This window comes from Ipomoea nil, unplaced genomic scaffold (genome assembly GCF_001879475.1).
Source record: "Ipomoea nil cultivar Tokyo-kokei standard unplaced genomic scaffold, Asagao_1.1 scaffold0482, whole genome shotgun sequence".
NCBI classification, from domain to species: domain Eukaryota; kingdom Viridiplantae; phylum Streptophyta; class Magnoliopsida; order Solanales; family Convolvulaceae; genus Ipomoea; species Ipomoea nil.
The window spans coordinates 110,405-137,698 of NW_017616910.1; the positions used below are offsets into that span (position 1 = coordinate 110,405).

Genomic DNA, 27,294 nt, shown 5'->3' on the forward strand with positions numbered 1-27,294 from the left:
AGTACCGGAGCTCGGACCATGTAGCGCGTGGCTTACATAGTACACCGGTCGCTGGACCCCTTCCGGATCGGTTCGGCACAACACTGCGCTTACTGCGCGATCGGACACGGCGAGGTACACGTCTAGCTCTTCTCCGAGCTCAGGCTTTGAGAGCACGATCGGTGACATGAGATATTCCTTCAGCTCATCAAAAGCCGCTCGGCACTCTTCGTCCCAGACGAATCCATTAACCTTCCGCAGTACCTTGAAGAAAGGTAAAGCGCGCTCGGCTAGCTTGGAGAGGAACCGGCTGAGGGCTGCCAACCGGCCGGTCAATTGCTGGACTTCCCGAACGGTGGAAGGTGGTTGCATGTCCAGAATCGCTTTTACTTTGGCCGGGTTGGGCTCAATTCCTCTCTTGGTCATCATATAGCCGAGGAACTTACCGGTCTGAACCGCGAATGTGCACTTGGTCGGGTTCAGCCGCAACTGGTACTTCCTCATGATCTGGAAGCACTCTTGGAGATCCCGGGTGTGGTCGGATCGGTCCCGACTCTTGACCAGCATGTCATCGATGTAAGCTTCCATCGTTCGGCCCAATAGATCGGCAAAGAGCATGTTGACCATCCTCTGGTAGGTCGCCCCTGCGTTCCGGAGACCGAACGGCATCACTCGGTAACAATACAGCCCGTCCGGGGTCACGAAGGCTGTCTTGCTCTCATCTTCATGGTGCATCATGATCTGATGGTATCCCTTGAAGGCATCCATGAAGCTCATTAATTCGGCCCCGGCCGTCTCGTCGACCATCTGGTGTATGCTTGGTAGAGGATACGGGTCGAGCGGACAGGCCTTGTTGAGGTCCGTAAAATCGATGCACATCCTCCATGCTGGGGGCTTAGGAACAAGAACGATATTTGCCACCCACTCGGGATAAACCACCGGGCGGATATGTTCGATCGCCGCCATCTTTTTGACTTCTTCTCTGACAAATTCGCGGCGATCGGAGGAAAGGTGTCGCGTTTTCTGCACGACCGGCTTGGCTGAGGGATCGACGGCCAATTTGTGACAGATGACCGATCGATCGATCCCGGGCATGTCTTCAGGCCCCCACGCAAAGATATCAGCATACTCCCGGAGTATGGCCAAAACTTTCGCTCGAAGCTCGGGGTGAGGGCTCGGCCAATCTTGATCTTCCTATCCGGGCGGTCCTCGGACAGGGGAACTTCTTCTATTTCTTCGGAAGGCTCAGGTTGTTCCTTCCGATCCTTAGCCTCCTCCTTGGCTATGGTGTTCACCCGGGAAGACGGACCGGAGTCGCGTCTATTAACCGCTCGGGTGTAACATTTCCGGGCGGATTGGACATCGCCACGGACCACACCGACCCCATTGGGGGTGGGGAATTTCATGCACAGGTGAGGCATAGAAATTATCCCACCGATCTTCATAATGGCGGGTCGGCCCAAGATTATGTTGTGGACGCAATGGAGGTTGACCACAACAAATTCCAGCTCCGTTTTGATCGACTTTGGAGGTGCGCCAATCTCGACCGGGAGCGCTATTTTTCCCTCGGGGTAAATAAGAGCCCCGGTAAATCCTGACAGTGGTACACCGACCGGAGTCAGCTCCTTCCTGTCGAGGCCAAGCTTCTCAAAGACGTCCAAGTATAGGACGTTCACACTGCTGCCCGTATCGACCATAACCCTCTGGACGTCTGTCCCCTTAACGTCAATCGTGACCGCGAGCGCCTCCATGCCGTGGTCACTGCTGCTAGGTTGGTCTTCCAGGGTGAAGGTTATGGGCTCCATCTTCTGCCTCTTCCCGGTCTCCCGGGAATCCACTATAGCGACCGGGCAATTAGTCCGCGGTCGAGAAGCATCTTCCAGTCCACCAAAAATGACATGGATGGTAGGCTTTCCGGACGGGCGGCTACCAGACGGAGGGTCAGGGTCCCGTCGGTCATCATGACGATCGTCCCTTCGATCGTCTCTTCGGTCCTGACCTGGTCGATCGGAGCGGTGATGAGAACGCCTGTGATCTCTCCGATCGGTATTCCTCTTATTGTCTTCTCTCTTCCCCACGCACTTGTCCAATTTTCCCATGTTAAGCAGATCTTCCAACAATTGGCGCAAGTGGGTACACTCCTCGGTGTCATGCCCGGCGCATCGATGGTAAAGCACAATGCTTACTCTTGTCAGGGCCGTCTCGATCGGGATGGGGGACTTTGATGAGATTGCAGGACTGGGCGTACTGCATGGCCTCCGCTGCGGATCGGTTCAAGGCCGTAAACTCGCCAGGCCTGGTGCGGGATCGGGGATTGTCATCTCCCGACCGATGTTCCGCCCGGCCGGCCGGTTTACGGGACGAAGAGCCGACCTCCTGCAAGCGCTTTACGGCGTTCGCCTCGCCGGCGTTGGCATAGTCTGTGACCCTCCGAAGGGCCTCCTCGTAACTGGTCGGGGGGTGTAAGATGAAGTCTTGATACAAATGTCCCGCCCGGAGAGATATGTGAAGCATATGGGTGGCGGTCGCGTCGTCCATAGGCTCGACTTCCCCGACGGCTGCCTTCCACTTGACGAGGAAATCGGTCAGGCTTTCCCCTTCTAGCTGCTTGGCCTTCTCAAGATACATGTAGGACTTTCTCACCACTTTGGAAGTAATGAATTTCCTCACAAACTTGATCGCCAAGGTATCAAATCTGTCGATCGAGCCCGGTTGTAAGGTCCGAAACCATTCTGCTGCTCGACCGGTGAGCGTAGAGTAGAATGCCCTACACATTACGGCGTCCGAAACGCCCTTCATCATCATGTTGCTATAAAAATCATTCACATGGGCTTCAGGGTCTGCCCGTCCGTCATAACTCTTCTCTCTAGAGACCTTCAAGTCGAGCGGGTAAGGCTGGGCCATTACCGCTGCTGTGAAAGGCGTCTGGTGCAGGGTCGATTGGTTGACCGGGGGTGTTGCAGGGTACGCATTCCTGAGCTGCGCAACTTCCGCCTGGAGGTTATAGAGCAATCCTCGGGTTTCGTTGAGCTCAGCGGCTTGAGCGGCTTGGGCTGTATCCCGAGCGCGTCGCCGTCGGTGAGATCTCGACCCGCTATACCCAGATGAAGCCTCCTGGCTAGCCTCCTGCATCTGTACGTCTTCTTGCCCGCGGTTCGGGTCCTGGGGTCCCAAACGCTGGCGCATCTCCGGTCGAAGACGATCAAAAGCCGCCGCCCGGGCAGTTTCTTCAGGGTCCTCCGCTTGGACGGCCTGAGCTGGTGCTTCCATCGCATCAGCACCCCCCGACCCCAACCGCGAATGAGCCGAGCGTCGAGCCCGGGATGCGGACTGACGCTGCGGCTCTACCTGTGCGGTCGGTTGTACTGGAGGGGCGGCGGCTGGAGCTGTATAAGCAGGCGTATATGGTGGATAACCAACCGGGGGAGTGTAGCACATCGGTTGGCCTGGCCAATACCCATAAGGTGGAGGTGGGACCGGGTACGGATACTGGCCGGGATACATCATCGGCTGCTGCTGGTATGGCTGACCGGGTGTTGGGTATCCCGGTTGTATGTAATTCACCGGCTGTTGGGCGGCCGGGTATGCATTTGATGGATGCGGTGGTGAGAGGTTGAGGTTTAGATCAATCGTGTGACCTTGCTGTTGGGTAGCGTGATTGTCAGATGAGCTCGCCGCATCTGCTTGGTCGTCGGCGAAGTTGTTATATGCCCACGGATACATCGTTGCAAAGAGGCCGAGTGCTCGTCAAGACGTAGCTTTGTTGCACTGGTCCCCACAGACGGCGCCAAAATGGTATTGCTAATTATACGCAAGCAATATAAAACAAACCCGAGACCAATCGAAGCAAGTAGAGATTTTATTGATCACGGCGAAGGCCCTAAGTACAATCTACTTGGTTGCTCTGAGTACCGACTGACTGCGGTCGGGATTCTCTAGTAACAACCTATCGATCGTCCAAAAGTCCCCCACACTGTAGCTACTGTGGGTATTTATAGCCGTTATGCCGGGGACAAGTCTCCAGCCGTTCGGCATGTCCTCCACGTAGCCACCACGTGTCACCCTTCCGGGTGCCCCGCCTGTCGTCGTGAAGAGCCGCCACGTGTCCTCTGTCAGCTCTCTCGCCAAAGGGCTACCGCTCGGTGGTTGACACCAGCGCTCGGGCAATTCCCGGTCGCTTCCCGACCGGGGTCTTTGTAAAAGCCCGACCTGCTACCTGCAAAGACAGAAATACAAAGACAAAGGCAATCCGGTCGTGGTGGAGTTTATGTCGGTCGGGATATTCCCTACCACACACAATAATATACACTCTGTTAAACTGTAACGACTGTCATTTCTTTATTTAAAGAAATAACGCCGTTTTGGACCATAGTAAAGCTTTGTGACCAACCATAGTCCACGATATAATTGCTGGTTTTGTACTTCGACTGCTAAATTGCCCATCCGACATGGATAAGTTTGATGTAAGGCCATTTATGTATGTGTAATTTTTTATTTAAAATAGGGAAAATTGCATTTTTCGTCCCTAAGTTATAGGGTAATTGTAGAATTCGTCCCTGAGTGTTGGTCATGCTCAATTTTCGTCCCTAAGTTATCATTGGTGTTGCACTTTTCGTCCCTGAGTTATAGAGTAATTGTAGAATTTGTCCCCGAGTGTTGTTTATGCTCACTTTGCGTCCCTAAGTTATCATTTGCGTTGCACTTTTCGTCCTTGTGTTATACTAAAATTGCAATTTTCGTCCCTAATCACTACTACATAAATGGTATACTATGTCACTTAATAGACGGATGTTTTTTAAATAACCACCATCTTATATATTTTGTTATACTACTTCATTTAATAGACAACGGGTTTTTAAATAACCGTCGTATATAACTTAATTAATTTTTTTTTATGTCATACACTTTAAATAACCACCGGCGGTTTTTTTACACATACACGAAAGTTTTTGAAGTGTCGCGTATGTAAGTGACTGCCGTTGTAAATATACACTTTCTACAACGGTTTTAGAAATCGTTGTGTATGTTAACTATATACGGTGGTTAAAAAACTGCCGTGTATGTCAACTATATAGGTAGTTATTTAAACAACCGTCGTCTATTAAGTGACGTAGTATAAGTGTATAACACAATATATTAGACAACGGTTATTTAAAAAGTGACGTAGTATAACATTTATGTAGTAGTGATTATGGGCAAAATTTGCAATTTTAGTATAACTCAGGGACGAAAAGTGCAACGTCAATGATAACTTAGGGACGAAAAGTGAACATGACCAACACTTAGGGACGAATCCTACAATTACCTTATAACTCAGGGCCGAAAAGTGCAACGCCAATGATAACTTAGGGACAAAAAGTGAGCATGACCAACACTTAAGGACGAATTCTATAATTACCCTATAACTTAGGGTTGAAAAGTGCAATTTTCCCTTTAAAATATAATCCGTAATAATTTTATAAATACATAAATAATAATAATAATAATATATTATAATTAAAAAGTAATATTTTGTATATTTTTCACGTACGATGTCTTTACATAAGGCTTGCTCATATGTTTTTGCTAGTAATGAGTAATCACTACTTAGTAGATTATACCAACTAAGTAGTTAACTATTTAAAAGTTTATATAACTTTTGATAACTTAGCTTTTTACTCCTTTCGTTCCATTTTACGTGTTTGGCTCGATTAGCAAAGCTTAATTTTAAATTAATATTTTATAATGTTAAGTTTAATATTAGTATATAAAATTATATATTCGAAAACTATATTACAAATGTTATTAAACAAAAAAAAAATGATTAAAAGTGATAAAGAAACAAAGCAAAGAAGTTTTTTTTTTTAAATTATTTTTATCAATAAATAGTAAACATAGCAGGTAAAACGAGACAAATGGAGTACTATTTTTTATTTCTAAACTATTTATATTTAAGTTTTTATTGTTTTACGTTTTAGTATAACTAATCAATTATATTACGTATTAGTAATTTAAATATTAGTTTTTAAAAAATTAATAACATAATAAGTGGTAGGTACTCGTTTTGAAGTTCTAAACAAATTTAAAATCTACATAGCGAATCTATTTCTCATTCACCAATTATGTGTTTTGAGCATACAATATATCTTTTTATTCGTTTTATTACGAAAAATTCAATTTACTTTGATCAGATCTAAATCAGAAGTGAACCCCACATATATTTGTACCACACAATAACCACTTAAATGTCATTTTTATTAAAATTCCAACAATAACAAAATTGATTAAAAAAATATTAATAATAATCAAATTTGTGATATTTAGATACCGCTCTGGCTACTCGAGATTTCATATACTCCGTATTATTTATTGGAAGTATAAATAGCTGAATAAAGAAAAAGGTATTATAGAAGTAGTACATGGCGTGTTTATGAGAAATAAATAATTTACATAAAAAAGGGTAACTTTGCGAGTAATATTAAAATAGAGTAGGGACGAGTGCGCAATAATGTGCAGTGTAATTACGTGGCAACGTGGGGTTGCAGGTTTGAGCGCCCCCACCCCCCCGAAAAAACCAAACGGTGACGCCGCGACCAATTCCCCCGAAACTTGAAAAGCCCACTCCACTGGGTAAAAAAAAAAAAAGCCTTTGCTCACTCAACTCGCTCACTCTCTTCTGAACTCGCTGTTGGACTCACTCTCCAAACAAACAGTCCTCCACTGCTTCCCACACAAAATTGATGCCGGAATCTGACGTCATGCCGCCGGGAGAGGCGGCCTCCAAGTCGCCTCTCGACAAGCCTCTACACCAGCTCACTGAAGACGACATTTCTCAGCTCACTCGGGAAGACTGCCGCCGTTACCTCAAAGAGAAAGGTGCCTCTTCTCCCTCTTCCGCCTTTAATATATATATAAAAAAAATTCAGATGTTGATTATTGTAATCGTGCGGAGAATATCCGTACAGGTATGCGACGGCCATCGTGGAACAAATCGCAGGCGATTCAGCAAGTGATATCGCTGAAAGCGCTGCTTGAACCGTCGCCGGATTCTGATGCCGGCACTAGCAAGAAGCTGTACATTCCTCGCTCCAATACCACCAATAATAATAATGCGGCCCGTGTGCGTTTCAATCATTCTCAGCATTTTTTTAATTATCATTTTTAATTATTTTTCTGGTGGTTAAAAAACAAAAAAGTCTGTCAGCTATTAATTTAATATTGTGAACGAAGAAATGCATAGTTTATTATTCGGCTGATTTGTAAAAGCAAAGCAGGTGCCAAAAGGAACTGTTGCCGATGCAGAAATTTCTGAATCTGCCGCCGAAGAAGCAGCAGGGAATCGTAGAAAAGATCCGGAGAAGCCTAATCTTTCCGGTGATCCACCGCCCCCTCCGCCAGCAGCTGCTGTCAACAATTCAGCTCCATCTAGGTTAACCTTCTTTTTCTCTTTCCGACTGTATATGTATATAAGACAGTTAAAAAAAAAAAAAACTAAAAAAAAAACTAAAAAAAAAAAACTAATAGGAATCTAGAATGGAGTGACTCCTTACATTGTGTTTTCTAGTGTGTGGTGTGCTTTACTTGCATTTACCTTTTGCACCAATTCTCATTCTAGTAGGTCAGAATATGAAAGGCCTGGTTTACTATTGTAGCAACATAGAATTACCTTTGCCCAGCCTTTAATAGTTTTTGACTTTTCACTAATCTGATGTGTCAAGCTTCAGAGTTTTAGTGCATGGAACTTAGTGTGCTGCGTGTCAGATGGAGATTTGTATGCATTTCCATGAAACACTCATTAAATTTCTTGCACTATTCTTGACACACGCTAATGCTTGCACTTTATGGATTGAGTCAATATCTTAGTGCCATCCTTGAGATCATGGTGTGTGGTGTACATAGAACTATCAGCCTATAGTGATTGCTGTGTTGTAGATGGCCATGCATTATAAAGGTGTTGATATCACATGCAGTTACATGTTGTGTCCGATGAACAATGAACAATTTTTTTTTTCCAGCTTTTAGCAAGCTTTTTATCATTTTGCATCATGAATCACCAGTTAGAATACTTTGCTTCATAACATGTGAAATATGGTGAGTATATATCTTCATTAACAATCAATCATGCCTGAGTTTTTCACGGAAGATAATCACAAGGTATCCATGCTGCTTATATCTGCATATTAAAGTCAAACCAAATTTCTGAATTTTCCATGTCCTCAATGAGATGTTATTTTGCCTTTGTTCTCCATGATCAGAAGCCTAAATCTTAATCTGGTATGTATTGTATATGTTGTATCTTCTCATGTGTCTGAAAGCAGTCAAAGCACCTTCTCAATGTACACCAAAACATTATGATTTTAAATATGGCATCTAAAGCCTGCTTGGAATTTATGCACTAAAATAGGATATTTGTTGAATATTTGGTGACTGAAACTTCTTCTGAAGACTCTTGTCACTAATGATTAAACTGATTGCTTTTGTTAATGACTTCACTTTACAGACTTGCTGATTCAGCAGATATTCTGGTAGGGCAAATGACAATATTCTATTGTGGCCAGGTGAATGTCTATGATGATGTGCCCGCTGATAAGGTATTGAAGCTTCTTCAAATTTGAAATACACCAAATCATTGTAGATGTAGTATAAACAAATTCATTTCCTGATACAATCAACTCATGTACTTATAGGTACAAGCAATCATGCATCTTGCTGGTAGCCCATTCCATGTGCCTCCTGACTGTCCAGCACGGCATTCAGTTTCCCACTTACAAACTGCAAATGTTGAAGTAGGTCAAGACTCTGCAGTAGTGTTCTTGCCACCAATGCAAACAGGTGATGTTATTGTATTTAAAAATAGAGTTTTTGTTCTGGATCCTTTTCTATGCACACTACAAATTTTCATTGTCTTGGACTTGTGGTGGTGGTGAGGTAGGGTGTTGCAAGTGGGATGAAAGACCATTTGGTTTAACTTACAAGTTCAATGATCAATTCCTCCTTTAATATGGGTTGTAGATAGTTGGAAACCCCACTCCAAATTGGAAGAATTTTTTCCTTGGTTAACTGTTGAATCCCCATTGATATTTACAATAAAATGTGCTGAACTGTTTAATTTTATATATTACCAAAAGATTTTTTTTTTTTTTTTTGAGAATATTACCAAAAGATATTAACTCAAGCTTTTACAGTGAAAAAAAGTGACAACTCTCGAGTACACGTGGAAGACAACACTCCATTTTATGAAGATAATCCTGGTAAAGTTTTCACAATGCTGCTCCTTGTATTCATTACAACAGTAGCAATTTTATTTGAAGGATCAAATTTTTTTTATTGTTTGATGGGATATATGAAATGTCTGATCCCCTAGCACCATCAAATTTGAATTCACTGCATGTTTCAACTCTACTTCTCATGACTAGGTTTCATCCTCTCCATTCTGGGTATTCTTCATATCTTTTATCACTTCCTTTGTCCTAGACCCCTTTGTTTCCCACCGAATCATTTGATCCTTTGCTTGAGTCGGTGCAGAAGAAGTTTTTACCTGCAGTGTTGTTCCCTCCACATGCCTATGCCTGCTCTAAAAGTTTCTTCCATCTAGGTGATTTTCCTTCACTGTGACATTTTATAAACCATTCAAGTGGTGAACCAACTTTGTGCTCTTACTCCCCTTTTGCCTTGAGTTTTGAATATGTTGACATAAGACATGCTGAGAGTTTGTATTGCTTGAGATGGCTTTCCAGCTAGGTTAGTTGCTTGGCTTTATTTCCTTTTGTCCATCTTGTGTTGTTCCTTGTATGTTAAATCTTTTATTTGTGTACTGATGGAAATTCTCCATGTTAGGTTTCAATAATATTAATTGCATTGACAATATCCTGAGGTGAAGAAGGGCAATAAGACTTTCTTCACATTGCTCTTCTTTATGAGTGCGGAGAGGGTTTATATTTTCGGTGTAAGGCTGTATGTCAAAGTTCAATGTAGTCAAATTGTAGGAGACACTATGTAGATTTATGGCCTCAAAGTGCTGTAGACTACTCTTTCTTATGTTACATTTTTGTATGATATAATCTTTCAAAGCAGTCGAAGGCTCAGGGAGTAGGAAAGCATCAGTACAAAGATACCTTGAGAAGCGAAAGGACAGGTTTTGCTCACTAAGCTGCTTTTATGTAGAGAAAGTAGCAAGAAACATAGTTCTTTTTCTTATTCTTTAACCTCTCACATCTCTGTTAGGTAGGTTCAAGAACAAGAGGAAGGTAGTAATGACTTCACCGCCTGGGTTGGACATCTACTTGAAACATCAAATGCAAAATCATAGTACCAATGAGCAATCAGGTTAGCACAACTATCGCCTCCACCCCTATTTAAACTTTCTTTTCCCTGCATTGATTGATGGCTCAACAGATAATAATTATGAAATGCCAATCTTTATGCTGGTTTTAGTAAACATGTTGTTGTGCCTCCAAACAGATCCCAAGTAAACCCCATTCACTAAAGACTTGGCAAGTGACTTTCACATACCAGTAATGGATAATTGCAAGAGTAGTTTTCAAGAATGCATTATTATTATTGTTCTTACTGGCATTGCCTTTTTCCCCTCGCACAAACATAAGCAAACAAAATTTCAATGTATATGTTGGGTAAGAGAATGACCTAAATTCCAAGGAAATGCTACATTGAAACCTTTTGGAATCAAGTTCCCAGAATCCCAGGCCAATCTTAACCCCTTTTATATTTTATGCATCAAGAATAGTATAAAAAGGAGGGATTTGCTAGAGTTGACAGTTTGAGGGGTGAAAAATGATGCACCTATGCCATCTATCATTTTCTTGCTTTATGATGTGGTATAGCATCTATGCGAAAAGTAATCTGTTCTGATAGGAATTTTTATTAGATGCCCTGTAGTGACTACTATATATATATATATAGTCTTCTTCCTTCCCTTTCTTACCTTATCCATAGAAATGACTGCTGGCCTTACAGGAGATTCATGCCACTTGTGTATTTTTTTAATAATACATGACATTTCTATCATGGTGCCACCATCCCCATCTCCCCACAAAGAATAAATTAGTGCTTTTAGCTTTAAGAGAGTGAGTGGTCCCTATCAATATATTAATCCTTTGAAAAATGGACCTGATAGCTTATTATTATTATTATCTTCATTGCTTTTCAGATAACAGAGAACGTATTATGGAAGGTTGATCTAGGACACTGCATTTCTAGTCTATTTCTTCATGCCATAGTAACCGTGGATGCCATCTCCTTTTTTGTTCAGCTAGACGGTTGATTCTAAAACAACCAGAGAATGCGGATAGGTGTAAGAAAAAATTCCCCGAGTATTCGTTGTGAATACTAATTAGTCTGTATTAAGGTATGTGGGATAAACGAAACACAAAACATCTCGGCCAGTTGCCTCACGGTCGCGCCACTCAGGATTGAGTTGGAATGGCGTGTTTTTCCCACGTTTCTGTAGTAGTAGTAGTAGTAGTATCATTTGCTTTGTCCAGGGCTGTTGTTGCCACTTGCCAGTTTCTGTTGGATCTTCCTACTAACTTGGAAACCCCCCGGCATCTGGACAATCTACTTCGCCCTTTAAAACTAAACGATGTTATGTAGGTCTAGCTGTATATGTTGTTGGTTATGCAAGAACTTTGCTGATCATAACCACTTTAACTCTCTTATTGATCACCCCCCTTTGACTCCATTTGGCCAGTTTACTCTCACACTACGATTACTGGGTCTTTACTCTTTAACTCGCATATACGAAATTAACCCAGTAGTTTGGGATAGTTCGCAAGCAAATGGTTAATGCAATTGCTAAGTTGGAAGTTTAACCTTTGTAAAATGTGTTATATAAAACTATAAAAGAGTTCTATGTTAAGTTTTTCTCTTGAGTAAAGGTTGCTTTACTGATTTCAACTTTTATTCATACTTCGTACTAATATATTATTTGGTTTATAATATACTCCGTAGTTTATTAAATTGTTATGTAAGCTGTTGAACTTTTGTATAACAAAACAAAGAGAGTTGACTTACTCAACTAACTTGTGTTTAACTTCATTTTGAATTGTCTCAATTACTTCATCATATTTTAATTTATTTTTAACTTGTTTTTTTTTTTTTTTGTAACCAAAGAAACAACTTCATTAATAGCTCAGAAGAGCAGCAATACACAAAGGCGGGTTAACCAACCACGACCCTAGGACAGACGGAGAATCTGTCGCCCGCGCAAGAACGTGAGCTACATGATTCGCTGACCTCCTGACATGGCGAACCTGAACGGTCCCAATGTTAGTAGCAATTTGAACACATTGCTTTACAATTGACCCAACATACGAAAAATCAGAATTACCAGAATTAAAAGTTGAACTAAACATTAAACAATCGGTCTCTAAAATGATATTATTAAGACCTAAACTCTGTAACCATCCCAATGCTTGTGCAATCGCCGAGGCCTCTGCTAGCAACGGGTCTTGGATATAACCCAGTCTGCCACCTTTGGCCGCCACGAAGCAACCGTCATGATTTCGAACCACGGCTCCAAAGCCTGCCTCCGTAGCGAAGAGAGCTGCGTCCACATTGCATTTCAGCCAGTTGGCTGGTGGTGGAGTCCAGAGAACACTCGATGCAGAAGAAGTCGTTGCTTCCCCAGAATTTTGCTTGATAGAGGACCATAAAGCCTGTAGAGAATGTACCTGGATTAGTAAAGACTCGGGTGAAATAGATGTGTCTCGCCAGATCTTATCATTCCTAGCCTTCCACAGGACCCAGAAGATGGCCGCCGCATGAATGATCTGATGCATTGGTGCGCTCTTGATGAGAGCGTCCAAGAACTCCAGAATCGAACCGTTATGAAGCACATTACCATTCTCCCAAAGACACATTGCTACCGTGCATTCACAGAACACATGTTCAGCCGTCTCCATTTGGCAGTCGCAGTGTGCACACCCCCCACCAATCCACACATGTTTTTGCTTTAGAACTTCCTTCACAGGCATGATGCCCCTAACGCATCGCCACAGAAGATTCTTTACTTTCGGAGGGATGGGTAGTTTCCACAACCGGTCCCATGCCGTGAAGCTGTCGTTCCAGTCATATGAAGTATTGCTTTCCGTTAATAATTTATAGCCGTGCCGGGCAGTGTACATGCCCCTTGTGTCACCAAGCCACCGCCAGGAGTCCGGTAGCGTGGGCGATAGGGGCGTAGCTAGAATCCTAGGCACATCTTTCGGGGTGAAGAGGCCATGAAGAATAGCAACGTCCCATGTGCCTTGAGACGTAAGCAGGCTTGCGACTGGCTGATCCCTTAAATGATTGATGCAGGACGTGGTCAGACGGGGATGTATCGTGTCGGCAAGCCACGGCCATTCCCAAATTTTCGATCCCTCACCATTGCCAATGCGTCGTGCGGCACCTCGCTTGAGTAATTCTTGGCCCGCCATAATGCTTCTCCACAAGTAACTCGGGTTGTGGCCCATTTGAGCGTTCAAAAAAGAATTGTTGGGATAATACTTTGCACGTAAGAGACGACTTACCAGCGAGTTCGGGTAAATCAAGAGACGCCACCCCTGTTTTGCAAGCAAAGCAATGTTGAACTCGTGTAGCCGTTTGAATCCAAGACCGCCCTTTGCCTTCGGTACACACAGTCGGTGCCAGCTTAACCAGTGGATACCCCTGCTGGTCGACCCGCCTCCACCACCCCACCAATAGCGGTTGAATAAACGTTCCAAAGTATCACAGAGTCGTTGCGGTAAGTAGAACACCGACATTGTGAATATAGGTAAGGCTTGGGCAATGCTTTTCAAAAGAACTTCCTTGCCTGCCCGTGACAGTAACCTCTGTTGCCAACCCCCAATCCGCTCCCGAATTCTCTGTTCAATATAACAAAAGGTAGCCGACTTGTTACGCCCCAAAAACGAGGGTAGTCCTAGGTAGCGGCCCAAATCATTGCATTCTCGTACTGCCACGAACTCCATCACACTAGAGCGGGTTTCCAAAGTGGTATTGATGCTGAACATAATATTTGATTTTTCATAGTTGATTACCTGGCCTGACACAGCACTATATGTATCGAGGCAGTTCCTGATTGTCTGAGCTTCCGTACTCGTGGCCCTAAAAAATAGAAGACTATCATCGGCGAAGAACAGATGTGTCACCGCCGGCGCTCCCCGAGCAATACGAATACCATGAATGTCCCCTTGTCTCTCAGCCTGTTGTAATAACACAGAAAGCCCCTCAACACAAAGAATGAACAGATATGGAGATATAGGGTCTCCCTGCCGAATGCCACGTGTCGGGGAAATAGTACCCACAGTCTCGCCGTTTACCTGGATATGATAGATTACTGATTTGACTCCCATCATGAGTAGATGAGTCCAACTTCTGTCAAAGCCCAGTGCCGTGAGCATACCTTCCAGGAATCCCCATTCCATTCGATCGTAGGCCTTGGCCATGTCGAGTTTCAATGCGGTCCAACCCATAGCCCCACTGGTTTTCCTCTTCAGATAGTGACCCACTTCTCCGGCCACAATAATGTTGTCAGTCAGTAGACGGTCGGGAACGAAAGCACTTTGCGACTCCGACACCACGCTGTGAAGTAAGCTTTTCATACGGTTTGCTAATGCTTTGGCTAGCACCTTGTACACTACATTGCATAGGGCGATTGGGCGCAAATCAGAAACTTTCTCGGGGCACTTTTTCTTTGGAATCAGGACAATGTTCGAGTCGTTCAGACCCGGTGGTAGAGAACGATCCAATAAGCAGTGAGTAATAAAAATAAACAAGTCGTGACCCAAAATCGGCCAGAAATGTTGATAGAAAGCGGGTGACATACCGTCTGGACCTGGCGCCTTTTCCGGTGCCATAGAGAATAAGGCTTCTTTAATTTCCACGATGGTAAAAGGTAACGCTAGTGTAGCGTTCATCTCCGGTGATACTCGACTCGGGACGTGGTTAAAGATGTCAGCGTTGATGCCTGTGGACTGAAAAATATCTGAGTAATAACGCAGTACTTCGCCATTTAGCTCCGTACCTTCAAGCCACTGACCCTCCGGGTTCTTAATGCGGTGCAACTGGTTCCTTCGACGTCTGGCCGAGGCTGATTTATGGAAATATTTCGTGTTGAGGTCACCATGCTTGAGCCAAAGTTGTTTCGCTCGTTGCCTCCAGTAGATTTCTTCTTGTCGTAGCAAATAGCAAACCCTGTAGTGTCCCCTCAGTTTCAATATAATCGGCCACATCCTGCTGTTCCCGTGAGTCTCTTAAATTTTCCAATTTGTGTCTGAGGCATTTTATCTGTTTGCCATTACGCCGGAAATAGTCCTCCCCCCATTTGCCCAGATAACTCCTACATTCCGTGATCCGGTCCTGAAAATTCATCCCCAATGTTGATCGCCATACTTGATCTACTGCCTTGTGACAACCCTCATCCTGTAACCAAGCAGATTCAAATCTAAAACGTTTCTTCGCCCGACGGAAAGTTCTTGATTCCATATCCAGAAGAATGGCGTTGTGATCAAATTCCATTGTAAGTAAGTTGCGGACAACTGCCGAATCATAAATTTCTAACCAACCGTGAGTAGCCACAGCTCTGTCTAGGCGTTCTTCGACCCAAGCATCTGTACCGCGTCCTCTTTCCCAAGTGAATCTACTTCCCTCCATGCCCAAATCAAACAACTGACAATCCATAAGCGCATCATTAAAACCCTCAATGAGATTTGTGGGTTGAGCATGAGGCCCCCGCTTTTCTGACTGACATGTGATGTCGTTAAAATCTCCTATGGTGACCCATGGGAGAGTTGACCGATCTCTGAGTTCCCGAAGGAGGTCCCAAGATTCTTGCCGCCGATTTTGGTCCGATTCACCGTAAAAGCAGGTTAGGCGCCATTCTGGGGTATCCGGTAAAGAAACACTTACATCGATGTGATTTGTAGAATAAGAAAGTAATGTGGCCATAGCTGCGTCCCTCCAAAACAAAGCTAATCCACCTCCCATGCCACTCTGTTCCACGCATAGCAGACCTTCAAATCCCATGCGCACTTTTATTCGTTCCACATGTGTCTTCGTAGCCTTCGTTTCTATAAGGAAAACGAAGCTGGGTTGCTGGCTAGATACGAGACCCAGCAATTCCTGAACTGTCCGGTCGCCCCCCAATCCCCGGCAGTTCCAGCTCAAGATGCTCATTGCGTGGGGCGAGCCTGGACCGCCAGACCCGCCAAATCTGAGTTTTTTGAATGATCAACCATGTCTATGTCCCCTTCCTCATTCCCTTCCCTTCGACGCTTCAGATCTCCGTGCAGACTGCTTGCGGCTTCAATCGACGCCACCTCCTGGATAACCGATCCCGAAGACAGGGTAGTCGCCGGCGGAACGGTCGAAAGATCTTGCAGCAGCCATTTCACACCTATTGGCCTCACCTGACGGCGAGCCCCGACTCGCATCCATGCTCCATAGGGGTAATCAGCCGGTTCCAGGCCTTCATCGTAGGCTTTCTTGCAGTATTTTTCGGCATGCCCCAACACCCCGCAACAGAAGCAAAATGTACCGAGGCGCTCATATTTGAAGTTCACCCAGTGCACCGATCTATCCTTGCGAATTAGACGCATTCTGCGTTTCAGGGGAAGCAGAACATCGATCCGGACACGAATCCGGAAAAAGCTACGCCAATTACTTCCGAAATTGTAAGGATCAATCGCTTTGAACGAGCCGATGTAGTTTCCTATGCGGGATAAGAAATCCGTAGAGGCATAAACAGATGGTAAATCGTGTACCTGAACCCAGAAATCCACAAAGCCGAGGTTGACATCTGTTGGATTCGTTCCGATCGGCACCTTGTCGAAAACCAGAGTGTGGTTTTCGAAAGTCCAGGGACCATCGTCCGAGACGCGTTGCATGTCCTTCAGGTGCGGAAACTGGAACAGAAATAGGTTCTCTTCGATCGGAACAATGCGCATGCCCATGACTGGCCTCCAGACCGCCGCTAGAACCTGTTGCATGTGTTCATGCTTGACCGGACGATCAGTTAAGAAACGTCCCACCATTTCATAGTGGTAGATCTCCGGTGTGGCAGTCTGTCCTTCAGGAGCCTCCAATCCGCCTGTTTCCTCCTCCGACAGCTTCATAATCGCACAAGCCTCCTCAATCTCTTAAGTGTCCATGGGGAACCAAATCAGATCAATCGGGTGACAGGTAATATGATCGGGTGGGATACGGAGACTGCTAGAATCACGAACCGGACGTAACTGAGTCGAGTGCAGAAATTCGAGCGGAGCCCGTGTTTTGTGTAATGCGATCGCGAAGCAGAGCGATGGCGGTACCGTGCGTAGGCCGATCGTGGAACAGATCACAGAGTGCGTTGATCGCAGAATAAACGTGACTAGGCCGATCGTGAAACAGATCACAGAGTGCGTTGATCGCAGAGTAAACGTGACGGAGATCGTAGATCACCGCGGTTGGGAGTCGATCGGAGAATCGATCGTGAATAAATTGACAGAACAGTATGATGCCGAGTGATGGAATGATGTGATCGAAAGCTGGAATGATCGCATACGTAAATAGCATGCAGAGGAGAACGTGGAGGACTGCATCGTGGGAGAGGAAAGAACGCCATAGTGGGGGATAATCAGCCATAATGGGGTAGTGACCCTAGAGAACTAGGGAGAAAACTCTCTAAGGGAAACTCAGAGAGAGACCACTCAGTATAATTGATTCTAATGAATTAAAAATTTATATATATATATATATATATATATATATATATATATATATATATATATATATATATATATATATATATATTGTCTAAGTACTACCTGTTTAACATCTATCTATACCGTCATAGTTTTTTAATCAAATAATTGAATGCAGAAATGTGCAATTAATTTAATAATAATAATAATAATAATAATAATAATAAAGGAGTATTTCCTGTTCCTGTCTATACCAACTGAGAGAGGCCATGAAGGCCCCCTGTTGTCGATTTCTTAATGGTGGCATGCATGTGACAATTTTTTCTATTTATGTGTTTTTCCTATCATTCCAAGAATTTATAATTTAAATATTATTTAATACAAAATCCATTATTATTAATTAATAAATCAAATCAAAGGTTATAGAGTTGTGTCGGTCCAAAAATTAAAGTAGTCAAGTGTAGCGAATTTCCCTTTTTTTTTGGGGGGTGGTTTTAAAAGACTAGAGAAGTAGAAAATAAGCAAAACCGTAGACGAGACTTTGGAGAGGCTATGAGAGTAGTGAGGAGAACATGGGCAGAAATGCAGAATATGAAGGAATGTTGTAGAGATTGTTGGATAAGTATAAGATGGGAATTGACGAAATGTTTGTTATCCATCCAACATAAGGCTGCAGTTATGGGTTGGATACAGCATAGCTCCTCATTTGAATATCATCATCTAATCGATTACATTATATTAGGAATTGAAATATATCATGGAGATATAGAAGAAATATTTAAAATTTATAAGTTAATTTTTTAATATTAATATCTTTATCTACAATGAAATTTTAAGACAATTATTTATCAAAGTTTGTCCGTCTTAAAGGTGTTAGCCAGATTGGTTTTTTAATACGAGAGGGGATTCGAACTCCCAACATCTTTTAAGGGATGAGAATCCCAACATCTTTTAAGGGATGAGAATACACGATCACTCATGCCAACCAAATTAGTTTATAAGTGTATAAAATACGAATATCTTATTGCCTTGTCTTTCCTATTTGCACTCCTCTAGTGAATTCAATGCACATTCCTTCATCCACTTAACAAGTTCAAAGTTGATTCCAATCATAATTCATCAAAATCTTTTATCCTTCATGATTATGTAAAATGAAAATATTTATGTATTTTAAGAATTAATACAAATTATTTTTTTTTTTTGTTTAGGTTAGAGCATGGTTTCATTTTCGAATACAGTGACTAATTCATTTATTGAATTGTAAGTACCTCTAAAAGTAGGACAACTGAAAATGGACGAGTGCTCTTCCACTCAACCATACCCAGTTAAATTAATACAATTAATAGTAAAGATTAACACTGGTTAGTTCACATAATTGACATCATTATATTGCGTTAGCCACGATAACCACCGCAATCACCATTGCCGGTGGCCACGGGCGGGGAAAGATTGGTGACGCCATAAACCTCCACAACCACTCGTGGCAAGTAACTTTGATATTAGCCTTTTACCCACTACAAAGCTTTATCTTCACTGAAAGTGCTCTTTTTTTTTTTAATTTTTATTTTAGTGTATCTAAGTTTTCATCCTCAGACACAGTGACTAATTCACTCGTTGAATTGTACTGAAAGTACTCATACTCTTATGTTAATAAAATCAAGAAAAGTTTCCATTTTTAATTTATTTATTACAATAATATTCTCAAAACTATTTAATTATAACCTTCAAAAAAAATTGAATAACAATGGAAACCCGGCCACACCTACTATCTAAAGGTGTGCGCTAAATAAATCCAGTTCAAGTATAGTAGCCCACAAATTACACATTAAAAATTAAATTATACTAAAAAAATATTAATATGATGGACTCAATTAAGAGAGTGTTGACAAAAAGATCAAACTCTATAACATATCCGAATAGTTTATTTTTTTTTAATATTTAAGTCATTGCATTATTTTTGAAGTTTTTTTTTAATTAAATTTGTTATTGTACTTTATTTCTATTTAATCACATTTTTTTTGAATAAGAAAATTAAATCGCATATTGAGATTAATCTTATTTTTGATGAGAAGTACGTCAAAGGTGACCAAAATATTAAAATTATATAATTGTAATAAACTAGGATTCCATTCATGTACTTGTTATATTAGGATTCTAGTCCTATTATTATATATATATACCATGTATTATTCTATCTTATTAATCAATCCAATACTTCCCGTTCTCATCTGATATTAGTACCAAAATACTCTCTTATGGGTTTAAGGTAACGGGTATTTATTATTATTTTTTATTAAAAAGTTAATTTTTTTAATTTATAATTTTGTTTAATTAATTTATAAGTGGTCAAAGAGAATTTATGCAATCTTTTACTTTTTCAGTGATATTGTTTGGTGTTTGCTGCCATTTCTTGGGCTCAACGAGCTGTAGCAGTTATTTTATGGTCTCCAACGGAAGGAAAAGGAAAGTGGAACTGTGGAGGAATAATAGAAAAGAAAAGGGGGAGGAAAAAAAATAAAATTAACAGTTTCGAAAAAAAGAGAGATAAAGAGGAAAGGGAAAAACTTTCCCTTTTACCAAACAGAAGAAAGTGCGAGCTGGATTATATTCCGTTAGATTCCCCCTAACTGATACCACGCTCTCAGCTTTGATTTCCAATTGGAAGCAGACAAATTGGTGGGTTTGGTTTGGTATATCACCTGGGTTTGAGCCCTCCATTCACATCCCAGACAAGGTTAGTGGGCTGCCTGTTTGTTCTTTCAGTTTTCTGGCTTTTGTTCTCAGGAGATTTGGTTGGTGTTGAGGTGGTTTTGGCTGTGTTTCTGGTGGAGATCTTGGTGATCTTTGGTGGGTCTTCGTCCTTTCTGGGTTTTATTGCTAAAGCTTTGATCTTTGGCCACAATAGTAGCAATTCCAGGGCCTATTTGGTGTAGTTTGAATGTTTTCTGATAAACCCAGATTGCTGAAAATTGGATCTTGATCCTTTAGAAGCTTGGTGGGGGGTAGAACACTAGAACAGTGGTGAAATTAGGGTTGTGAGTGTGTAGAGAAGAGTTGCTATTTTGCCATTTTGGGGGTTTTTTCTTTCTTGTTCTTTCCAATTTCAGTAATTTATGGTTGGATAGACACCATCTGGTTGCTGTGGAGATCTGGGAATTGCTTCATCTGTTATGTCCCATGAGGACTTTTTTCCCTTCAGAGTCATGTAGGGAAAGTCAGGTGAAAGCCATAAATCCACAGTCATGGCTGCAAGTTGAGAGGGGCAAACTTGCCAAATTCGCCTCTCGGTCGCCTTCTTCCATGTAAGCTTTGAATTGAAGTTCTTTAATTTGTTTTCATGGTTGTATCAGAGTCTTTAGATGTCTGGAATGTTGAATAAATGAGTAATTGAAATAATTCTGTGTTGTTTGTTAGGGACTCTCTCATTAAGGTGCCTGAACCTCCAATTCTACCCTACTTTAAACCCGTTGACTATGTAGAGGTTTTGTCCCAAATTCATGAAGAACTCGAGTCGTGCTCCCCGGACAAAAGGTCGAATCTATATCTGCTGCAGTTCCAGGTGTTTAAGGGTCTCGGGGAAGTCAAGTTGATGCGGAGAAGCCTCCGTTCTGCTTTCTTGAAAGCTGAAACGGTGTACGATAAGCTCGTGTTTGGGGCGTGGTTGAAGTACGAGAAGCAAGGCGAAGAGTTCATTTCCGACTTGCTAGTGCCTTGTGGTAAATGTGCGAAGGAGTTCGGGGTGATAGACGTAGCTTCCGAGATACCTCCCGTGGAATTCTTCAAGTCTCCTGCATCTTTGGTTGGATTCGAGGATTCCGTTTCGAGCAATGTTACTTTTCGAATTGGACATGACGAAATCGTGTGCGACAGGCACAAGATCGCTAGCCTTTCGGCTCCTTTCCGAGCAATGCTTAGTGGGTGTTTTAAAGAATCGTTTTGTGACGAAATAGATTTGTCCGAAAACAACATTTCCCCCTTGGCTATGAGGCTGATAAGTAAGTTTAGCCTCACGGGGACGCTGGACGAAGTATCCTCGGATCTGTTGTTAGAAATGTTGGTATTTGCCAACAAATTTTGTTGCGAAAGTCTCAAGGATGCTTGTGATAGGAAACTCGCTTCTCTCGTTTCTTCTCGACAGGATGCCGTGGAACTCATGGAATGTGCCCTTCAAGAGAATTCCCCCGTCCTCGCTGCCTCGTGTTTGCAGGTCATCCTCCGAGAACTCCCCGACTCCCTTAATGATAGTCAGGTCGTCGAACTTTTTAGCAAGGCTAACAGGCAACAAAGGTCGATTATGATCGGCCCGACTGCCTTTTCGCTTTATTGCTTACTAAGTGAAGTTGCAACGAGCCTAGACCCGAGGTCAGACACGGCTGCTCTTTTCTTGGAACAGTTGGCCGACTCGGCAGAAACCAGCCAGCAGAAAATGGTGGCTTATCATCAACTGGGATGCGCTAGATTCCTTAGAAAAGAACACGACGATGCCGAGGTTCACTTCGAGGCCGCGTTAAACGCGGGCCATACTTACTCCGTTGTTGGTTTGGCTCGAATAAGTCACATTAAGGGTCATAAAATGTGGTCGTACGAGAAACTCAGTTCTATCGTTTCTTCCTTGAATCCCCTCGGGTGGATGCACCAAGAGCGGTCATTATATTGCGAGGGAGACATGAAGTGGGAAGATCTCGAGCGAGCAACGGAGCTGGACCCCACTCTGACGTACCCGTACATGTATCGGGCTGCGTCTTTCATGAGAAAGCAAAATGCTCAAGCTGCCCTCGCAGAAATTAACCGGGTCCTCGGGTTCAAACTAGCGTTGGAGTGTTTGGAACTCCGGTTTTGTTTCTACCTCACTATCGAAGACTACCAATCGGCCATATGTGATGTTCAAGCAATCTTAACTCTTAGCCCGGAGTATAGGATGTTCGAAGGACGGGTTGCAGCTTTGCAACTCCGCACTCTCGTGAGAGAGCACGTCGAGAATTGGACAGAAGCCGACTGTTGGCTGCAATTATATGAGCGGTGGTCCTCGGTCGATGACATCGGATCTCTCTCGGTGATATATCAGATGCTCGAGTCTGATTCCCCGAAAGGGGTTCTCTACTTCAGACAATCTCTACTGCTACTCAGGTAATTAGCCGGGTAGCTTATGCTTCTCGGGTTTTCAATTCATTTGTTAAACTATTTTTTGCTTTTAGTCTGAGTATGGTACAAGCTTAAAGGTGTCTCCTACAGTTAGGGCCTGCTCAGGACACCTCGTGGTCTGACAAAAAAAAAACTATTTTTTGCTTTTAGTTTGAGTATGGTACGAGCTTAAAGGTGCCCTCCTACAGTTAGGGCCTGCTCAGGACACCTCGTGGTTTTGACCAAAAAGAAAAACTATTTTTTGCTTTTATCAGATTGAATTGTCCAGAAGCAGCGATGCGGAGTTTACAGCTCGCTCGCCAACACGCATCTAGTGAACACGAACGCCTAGTTTACGAGGGTTGGATCTTATATGATACCGGCCATTGTGAAGAAGGCCTAAGGAAAGCCGAGGAATCTATAAACATCAAGAGATCTTTCGAAGCGTTTTTCCTGAAAGCATATGCGTTGGCCGATTCTAGCCTCGATCCATCTTGTTCATCCACTGTTATATCACTTCTAGAAGAAGCTTTGAGGTGCCCTTCAGATAGGCTTCGCAAAGGTCAGGTATGATTTACTTGTCTGCCCTTGCGTGTTTCACTCGTATATTAGCAATGCTCGTAGTTATACCACGTTTTCTAATCCTATTTCTCGATTGAACTCGGGATAGGCGCTGAACAATCTTGGTAGTGTCTATGTTGACTGTGAAAATCTAGACGCCGCAGCTGATTGCTACATTAATGCCCTCAAAATTCGACATACCCGAGCTCACCAAGGCCTCGCCCGTGTACACTTCCTGAGAAATGATAAAACGGCCGCCTACAACGAGATGACCAAACTGATTGAGAAGGCCAAGAACAATGCGTCCGCCTACGAGAAGAGATCAGAGTACTGCGATAGGGACCTCACGAAGGCAGATCTCGAGATGGTCACTCGGTTAGATCCTTTGCGGGTTTACCCATACAGATACAGAGCTGCAGGTAAGAACTGTATTCCCTTCCTATGTTCCATTTCCCATGCACCAATTGAATTGAAGAACGTGTTCCCTCTGAAATGGGGACAACCCCGACCAAGTTGGTCAGGTTGTTGATTTGGTAACCACAAAGTTTCAAGTTCGACTCTCAGTCTGAGAGATCTATTGGCCTTCTTGGTTTGAGCTGGTTAGTTATGAACACCTTAGACTGGTTTGGGGTTTACACAGTGAACACTATCAGGAAGTGGGTGCGGGTTTCCCTTGTCACCCAAAAAAAAATTAAAAAAATTAAGGTCATATTTGATAATAGTTAGCTTATCAGCCAATTTTGGCTTATTTGACCACTATTGGCTCAAAGCAGCTTTTTCGATCAGCTTTTTGAGAAAGTCATTTTACATGTAATCAGCTATCAGCTAACAGCTAATTTATTAAACACTTTTTTACAATCAGTTAATGCTATTAACTAGTCAAACCCACTAATCCAATCAGCTATCAGCTAACAGCTATTTAGGATGATAGCGAGATACAAATTTATTATTTTTTGTATGTATTATGCTCGGGAGCGGCCAAACTCCCAGCCCATCCCGTACTAATCTGACCGCTATTGGCAGTGTTGATGGACAACCGGAAGGAGAAGGAAGCCATTGCAGAACTAACGAAGGCGATTGCATTCAAAGCCGACCTTCACCTCCTACACCTCCGCGCCGCATTTCACGAGCACATTGGCGACGTTATGGGGGCTCTGCGCGACTGTCGGGCCGCTCTCTCGGTTGATCCGAATCATCAAGAGATGCTGGAACTGCATAGCCGGGTGCACACTCAAGAGCCTTGAAGAAGGAAGCTAGGGAAGTCATCATCCCTGAAGTTTGGGGACCCAAAACAACAAAATGTTAAGAGGGAGAAAAATCAGTTTTTTGAATTCTCTCCAGCATTGTCTATCTTAGTGACAAAATTTTGTACTGTAATATGCTTCCATTTTTTTGTTAATATAAGCTCTAATTTAATGAGAAAAACCAGTTCACTCACAGCTGTATCTCTGCTTCATCTTCTATTCGTCAACGTGTTGTATAATCAGTCACTATCCGAAAGTGTGTACGGGATAAATTTCTGTTAAGAAAGCCATCATTCTAGTTGAAATTTAAACTTGTAACTTTGTAGTTATTATTAAATCAACCGTCTAACCAATTTAGCTAGAGTTGTCCTTGTGTCAGTCTCTTTTATGAGTTACAGTGATAGTTTAACCTGTCTCATTCAACATTTAGGGTCTGTTTGAAAATTTGAGAAATGACTTTTGATTTTTATTTATTTATTTATTTTTTTTTTTTGTGTGTTTGGGTGTTTAAAGAAAATAAAGTCAAAGGAAAATATACATTCCGGTCAATAAAAAAATGCTCAATTTAACGAAAAAATGTCTTCATAGATTTTTAGTCGAAAGATATTCTTCAAATTTTTTATTTTCCCGTCTTTCTTCAAGCTACTTTCCCGATTATTATTATTATCACTGCCACCCTCTCATCCTCTGCTACCACCACCATTCCACCATCACTACCACTGCTGCCGTCACCACTACAACCATCACCACCACCACCGTCGCCACACCACCACCACTGCCACCACTCGACCACTACCACCTCCACCACCATCTCCACCACTTTATTATTATTAGAGAAAATGGCACTTTTTCCCCATGTGTTATATACTTATAGCACTTTTTCCCCCTAAATTATTTAAGTGGCAGTTTTTCCCCCTGATATATTAAATGGACATATTTACCCTTAAAATAAATATTTCATTTATTTTTCTTCTCCAACAAATTATAACCACGATTTGGAAAAATAAAATACATTAATTGCTGAATTTTTCGAATACTTTAAAAATAAAAAAAAATTAAATAAAGTTTGAACCAACAGTTCAAATTGGATCCGAAATCGTGAACCGACGATTCAAAATAGAAACCAAATCGCGATTATATATACTTATATGTGAGAGTCAATATAAATGCGAAAAAAAGACATACACTATTTGCAAATATTATAATTCTAATTTTAAGCTATTGCTAGTAGTTGTTCTGATTTGAACCTCCGGTTCACGGTTCAGGATCCATTTTTTTCCAGTTCATGATTTTAATAAACGGAAATCCAAGTATTGGGTTATGTTATGAATTATAACCAAAAAATTTTTTATTTGATTGCTATAGTGTTCGGTTCAGTTCGAACCGAACCGTGGTCATCCCTACGTATAAGCAATAATTTGTTGAAGAAGATAAATAAATAAAATATGTATTTTAAGGGTAGAAATGTCCATTTAATATTATAAGGGGAGAAAACTGCCACTTTTATAATAATTGAGGGGACAAATGTGAATGCATAAATAACTCAGGGGGAAAAAGTGCTATAAACATATAACACAGAGAGAAAAAGTGTCATTTTTCCTTATTATTATTATTATTATTATTATTATTTAGGAAAATGAACTAAACATAAAAAATGTAACTTTTAAACTTTCAGCCAAATAAAAATATATATAATTTTTTAATCTTCAACTAAACACTACAAAGTTAAAATATTTTTTGAAAAAATGTGTCAACTTTCTAGAAATCATTTTCAAGCGGAGCTTTAATTAATCATTCAAAACATGATATTTAAATAGTGACTAACTGACTATTATATGTTGGAATATACCCCAACCTAGTTGGCCCAAAGAACAACTAACACAAAACCCATCAAAATTAAGCCACTGCCCAACATTCATTACAGCCATTTCCCATCATCAATTGATAAAATTTTGCTAAATATTGGGTTCAATCACAATCATCATTCCTTGGTAAATTGACATCAACACATTAATATGTTCATAAATAAAGTGATGTGGGATAACTTTAATTTACGAAAAAGTCCGCAGCAATTACTCGAAAATCTATTTTGAATAAGACTATGACTTTAATCAATTAATGGCCACATGAAGGTAAATAAATCTAAGTTGTCTATAACTAGTCAGCTCAAACCATTAAAGACGAATACACAGAGATTATAAACTTAAAAAATTGTGATTATAAAACTAACTATTTGACTAACTCGGTTGAGAGTTGTCCGATAACTTCATCAAGAAAGAGAAGTCATTCTCTTCATCTATCATCTCTTCAAGACTTCAACCACTGGACAGTTATTGCACAAAACAATTTCCCAATCAATTATTAAAAACCTCCAACTTTATCTCTGCCATACAGGTAAGTACACCAACTCCTCCACCACAAATTTTATCAAAATTTCATTTTTATAATGATGTAAATATACAACACAACAATATAGTGATGTTGGACTTGATTTAATTAAAAAAGACAAATAATATTTAATTTTCAAAATTTATGTAAAAATATTGTGTTGTATTATGTAAAAATATTACCATCTTAATCTCATACCATAAAAATTTTACTCCACATTTTAACATGGGTAAAAGAAAGTCATTTACTCCACATTTTGACAAATTTACTCCCATGTTAAAATAGGAGTAAAATTTTCTGGCAAAAATTAAACGGAAAATGTACCGAAAGGACCAAATTTG

The 27,294-nt window shown here is 41.8% G+C and overlaps 3 protein-coding genes across 6 annotated transcripts; 2 read left to right on the forward strand and 1 right to left on the reverse strand.

Moving 5' to 3' along the window:
• Positions 1 to 6,555: 6,555 nt before the first annotated feature.
• On the forward strand, positions 6,556 to 11,656 carry LOC109173722 (protein TIFY 4B-like). Of its 4 annotated transcripts, none has more exons than XM_019323010.1 (9): positions 6,558 to 6,834; positions 6,924 to 7,078; positions 7,233 to 7,387; positions 8,459 to 8,549; positions 8,646 to 8,790; positions 9,144 to 9,209; positions 10,030 to 10,093; positions 10,187 to 10,284; positions 11,126 to 11,656. In XM_019323010.1, exons 1-9 carry the CDS (start codon positions 6,699 to 6,701, stop codon positions 11,152 to 11,154), a joined length of 939 nt encoding a protein of 312 aa, XP_019178555.1. In that variant the 5' UTR covers positions 6,558 to 6,698; the 3' UTR covers positions 11,155 to 11,656. The 4 variants fall into 4 exon arrangements, with proteins under 4 accessions (XP_019178557.1, XP_019178558.1, XP_019178555.1 ...); XM_019323011.1 differs by having other exon boundaries at positions 10,033 to 10,093; XM_019323012.1 differs by lacking the exon at positions 11,126 to 11,656 and having other exon boundaries at positions 6,556 to 6,834; positions 10,183 to 10,284.
• A 442-nt stretch (positions 11,657 to 12,098) lies between these two features.
• Positions 12,099 to 15,984, reverse strand: LOC109173479. Its single transcript, XM_019322716.1, has 2 exons — positions 15,153 to 15,984; positions 12,099 to 15,049 (listed from the first exon to the last, which is right to left on the reverse strand). The coding sequence occupies exons 1-2, from the start codon at positions 15,982 to 15,984 to the stop codon at positions 12,099 to 12,101; spliced, it is 3,783 nt and encodes a 1,260-aa protein (XP_019178261.1).
• Positions 15,985 to 20,044: 4,060 nt separating this feature from the next.
• LOC109173721 (ETO1-like protein 1) lies at positions 20,045 to 24,867 on the forward strand. The gene is made up of 5 exons (XM_019323009.1): positions 20,045 to 20,941; positions 21,054 to 22,766; positions 23,036 to 23,327; positions 23,431 to 23,740; positions 24,345 to 24,867. Exons 1-5 carry the CDS (start codon positions 20,817 to 20,819, stop codon positions 24,563 to 24,565), a joined length of 2,661 nt encoding a protein of 886 aa, XP_019178554.1. The 5' UTR covers positions 20,045 to 20,816; the 3' UTR covers positions 24,566 to 24,867.
• Positions 24,868 to 27,294: the final 2,427 nt, after the last annotated feature.

What these genes read in the sequence shown, in the direction of transcription:
- LOC109173722 (XM_019323010.1), top strand. Translation starts at nt 6,699, where the DNA reads ATGCCGGAATCTGACGTCATGCCGCCGGGAGAGGCGGCCTCCAAGTCG. An exon ending in ATTTTATGAAGATAATCCTG is followed by an intron (nt 9,210 to 10,029) that starts GTAAAGTTTTCA and finishes AATCTTTCAAAG; the next exon opens with CAGTCGAAGGCTCAGGGAGT. An exon ending in TAGTACCAATGAGCAATCAG is followed by an intron (nt 10,285 to 11,125) that starts GTTAGCACAACT and finishes ATTGCTTTTCAG; the next exon opens with ATAACAGAGAACGTATTATG.
- LOC109173479 (XM_019322716.1), bottom strand. Translation starts at nt 15,984, where the DNA reads ATGGGATTTGAAGGTCTGCTATGCGTGGAACAGAGTGGCATGGGAGGT. An exon ending in AACTGAGGGGACACTACAGG is followed by an intron (nt 15,050 to 15,152) that starts GTTTGCTATTTG and finishes TCCATAAATCAG; the next exon opens with CCTCGGCCAGACGTCGAAGG.
- LOC109173721 (XM_019323009.1), top strand. Translation starts at nt 20,817, where the DNA reads ATGAGGACTTTTTTCCCTTCAGAGTCATGTAGGGAAAGTCAGGTGAAA. An exon ending in TCTCGGTCGCCTTCTTCCAT is followed by an intron (nt 20,942 to 21,053) that starts GTAAGCTTTGAA and finishes GTTGTTTGTTAG; the next exon opens with GGACTCTCTCATTAAGGTGC. An exon ending in ATAGGCTTCGCAAAGGTCAG is followed by an intron (nt 23,328 to 23,430) that starts GTATGATTTACT and finishes AACTCGGGATAG; the next exon opens with GCGCTGAACAATCTTGGTAG.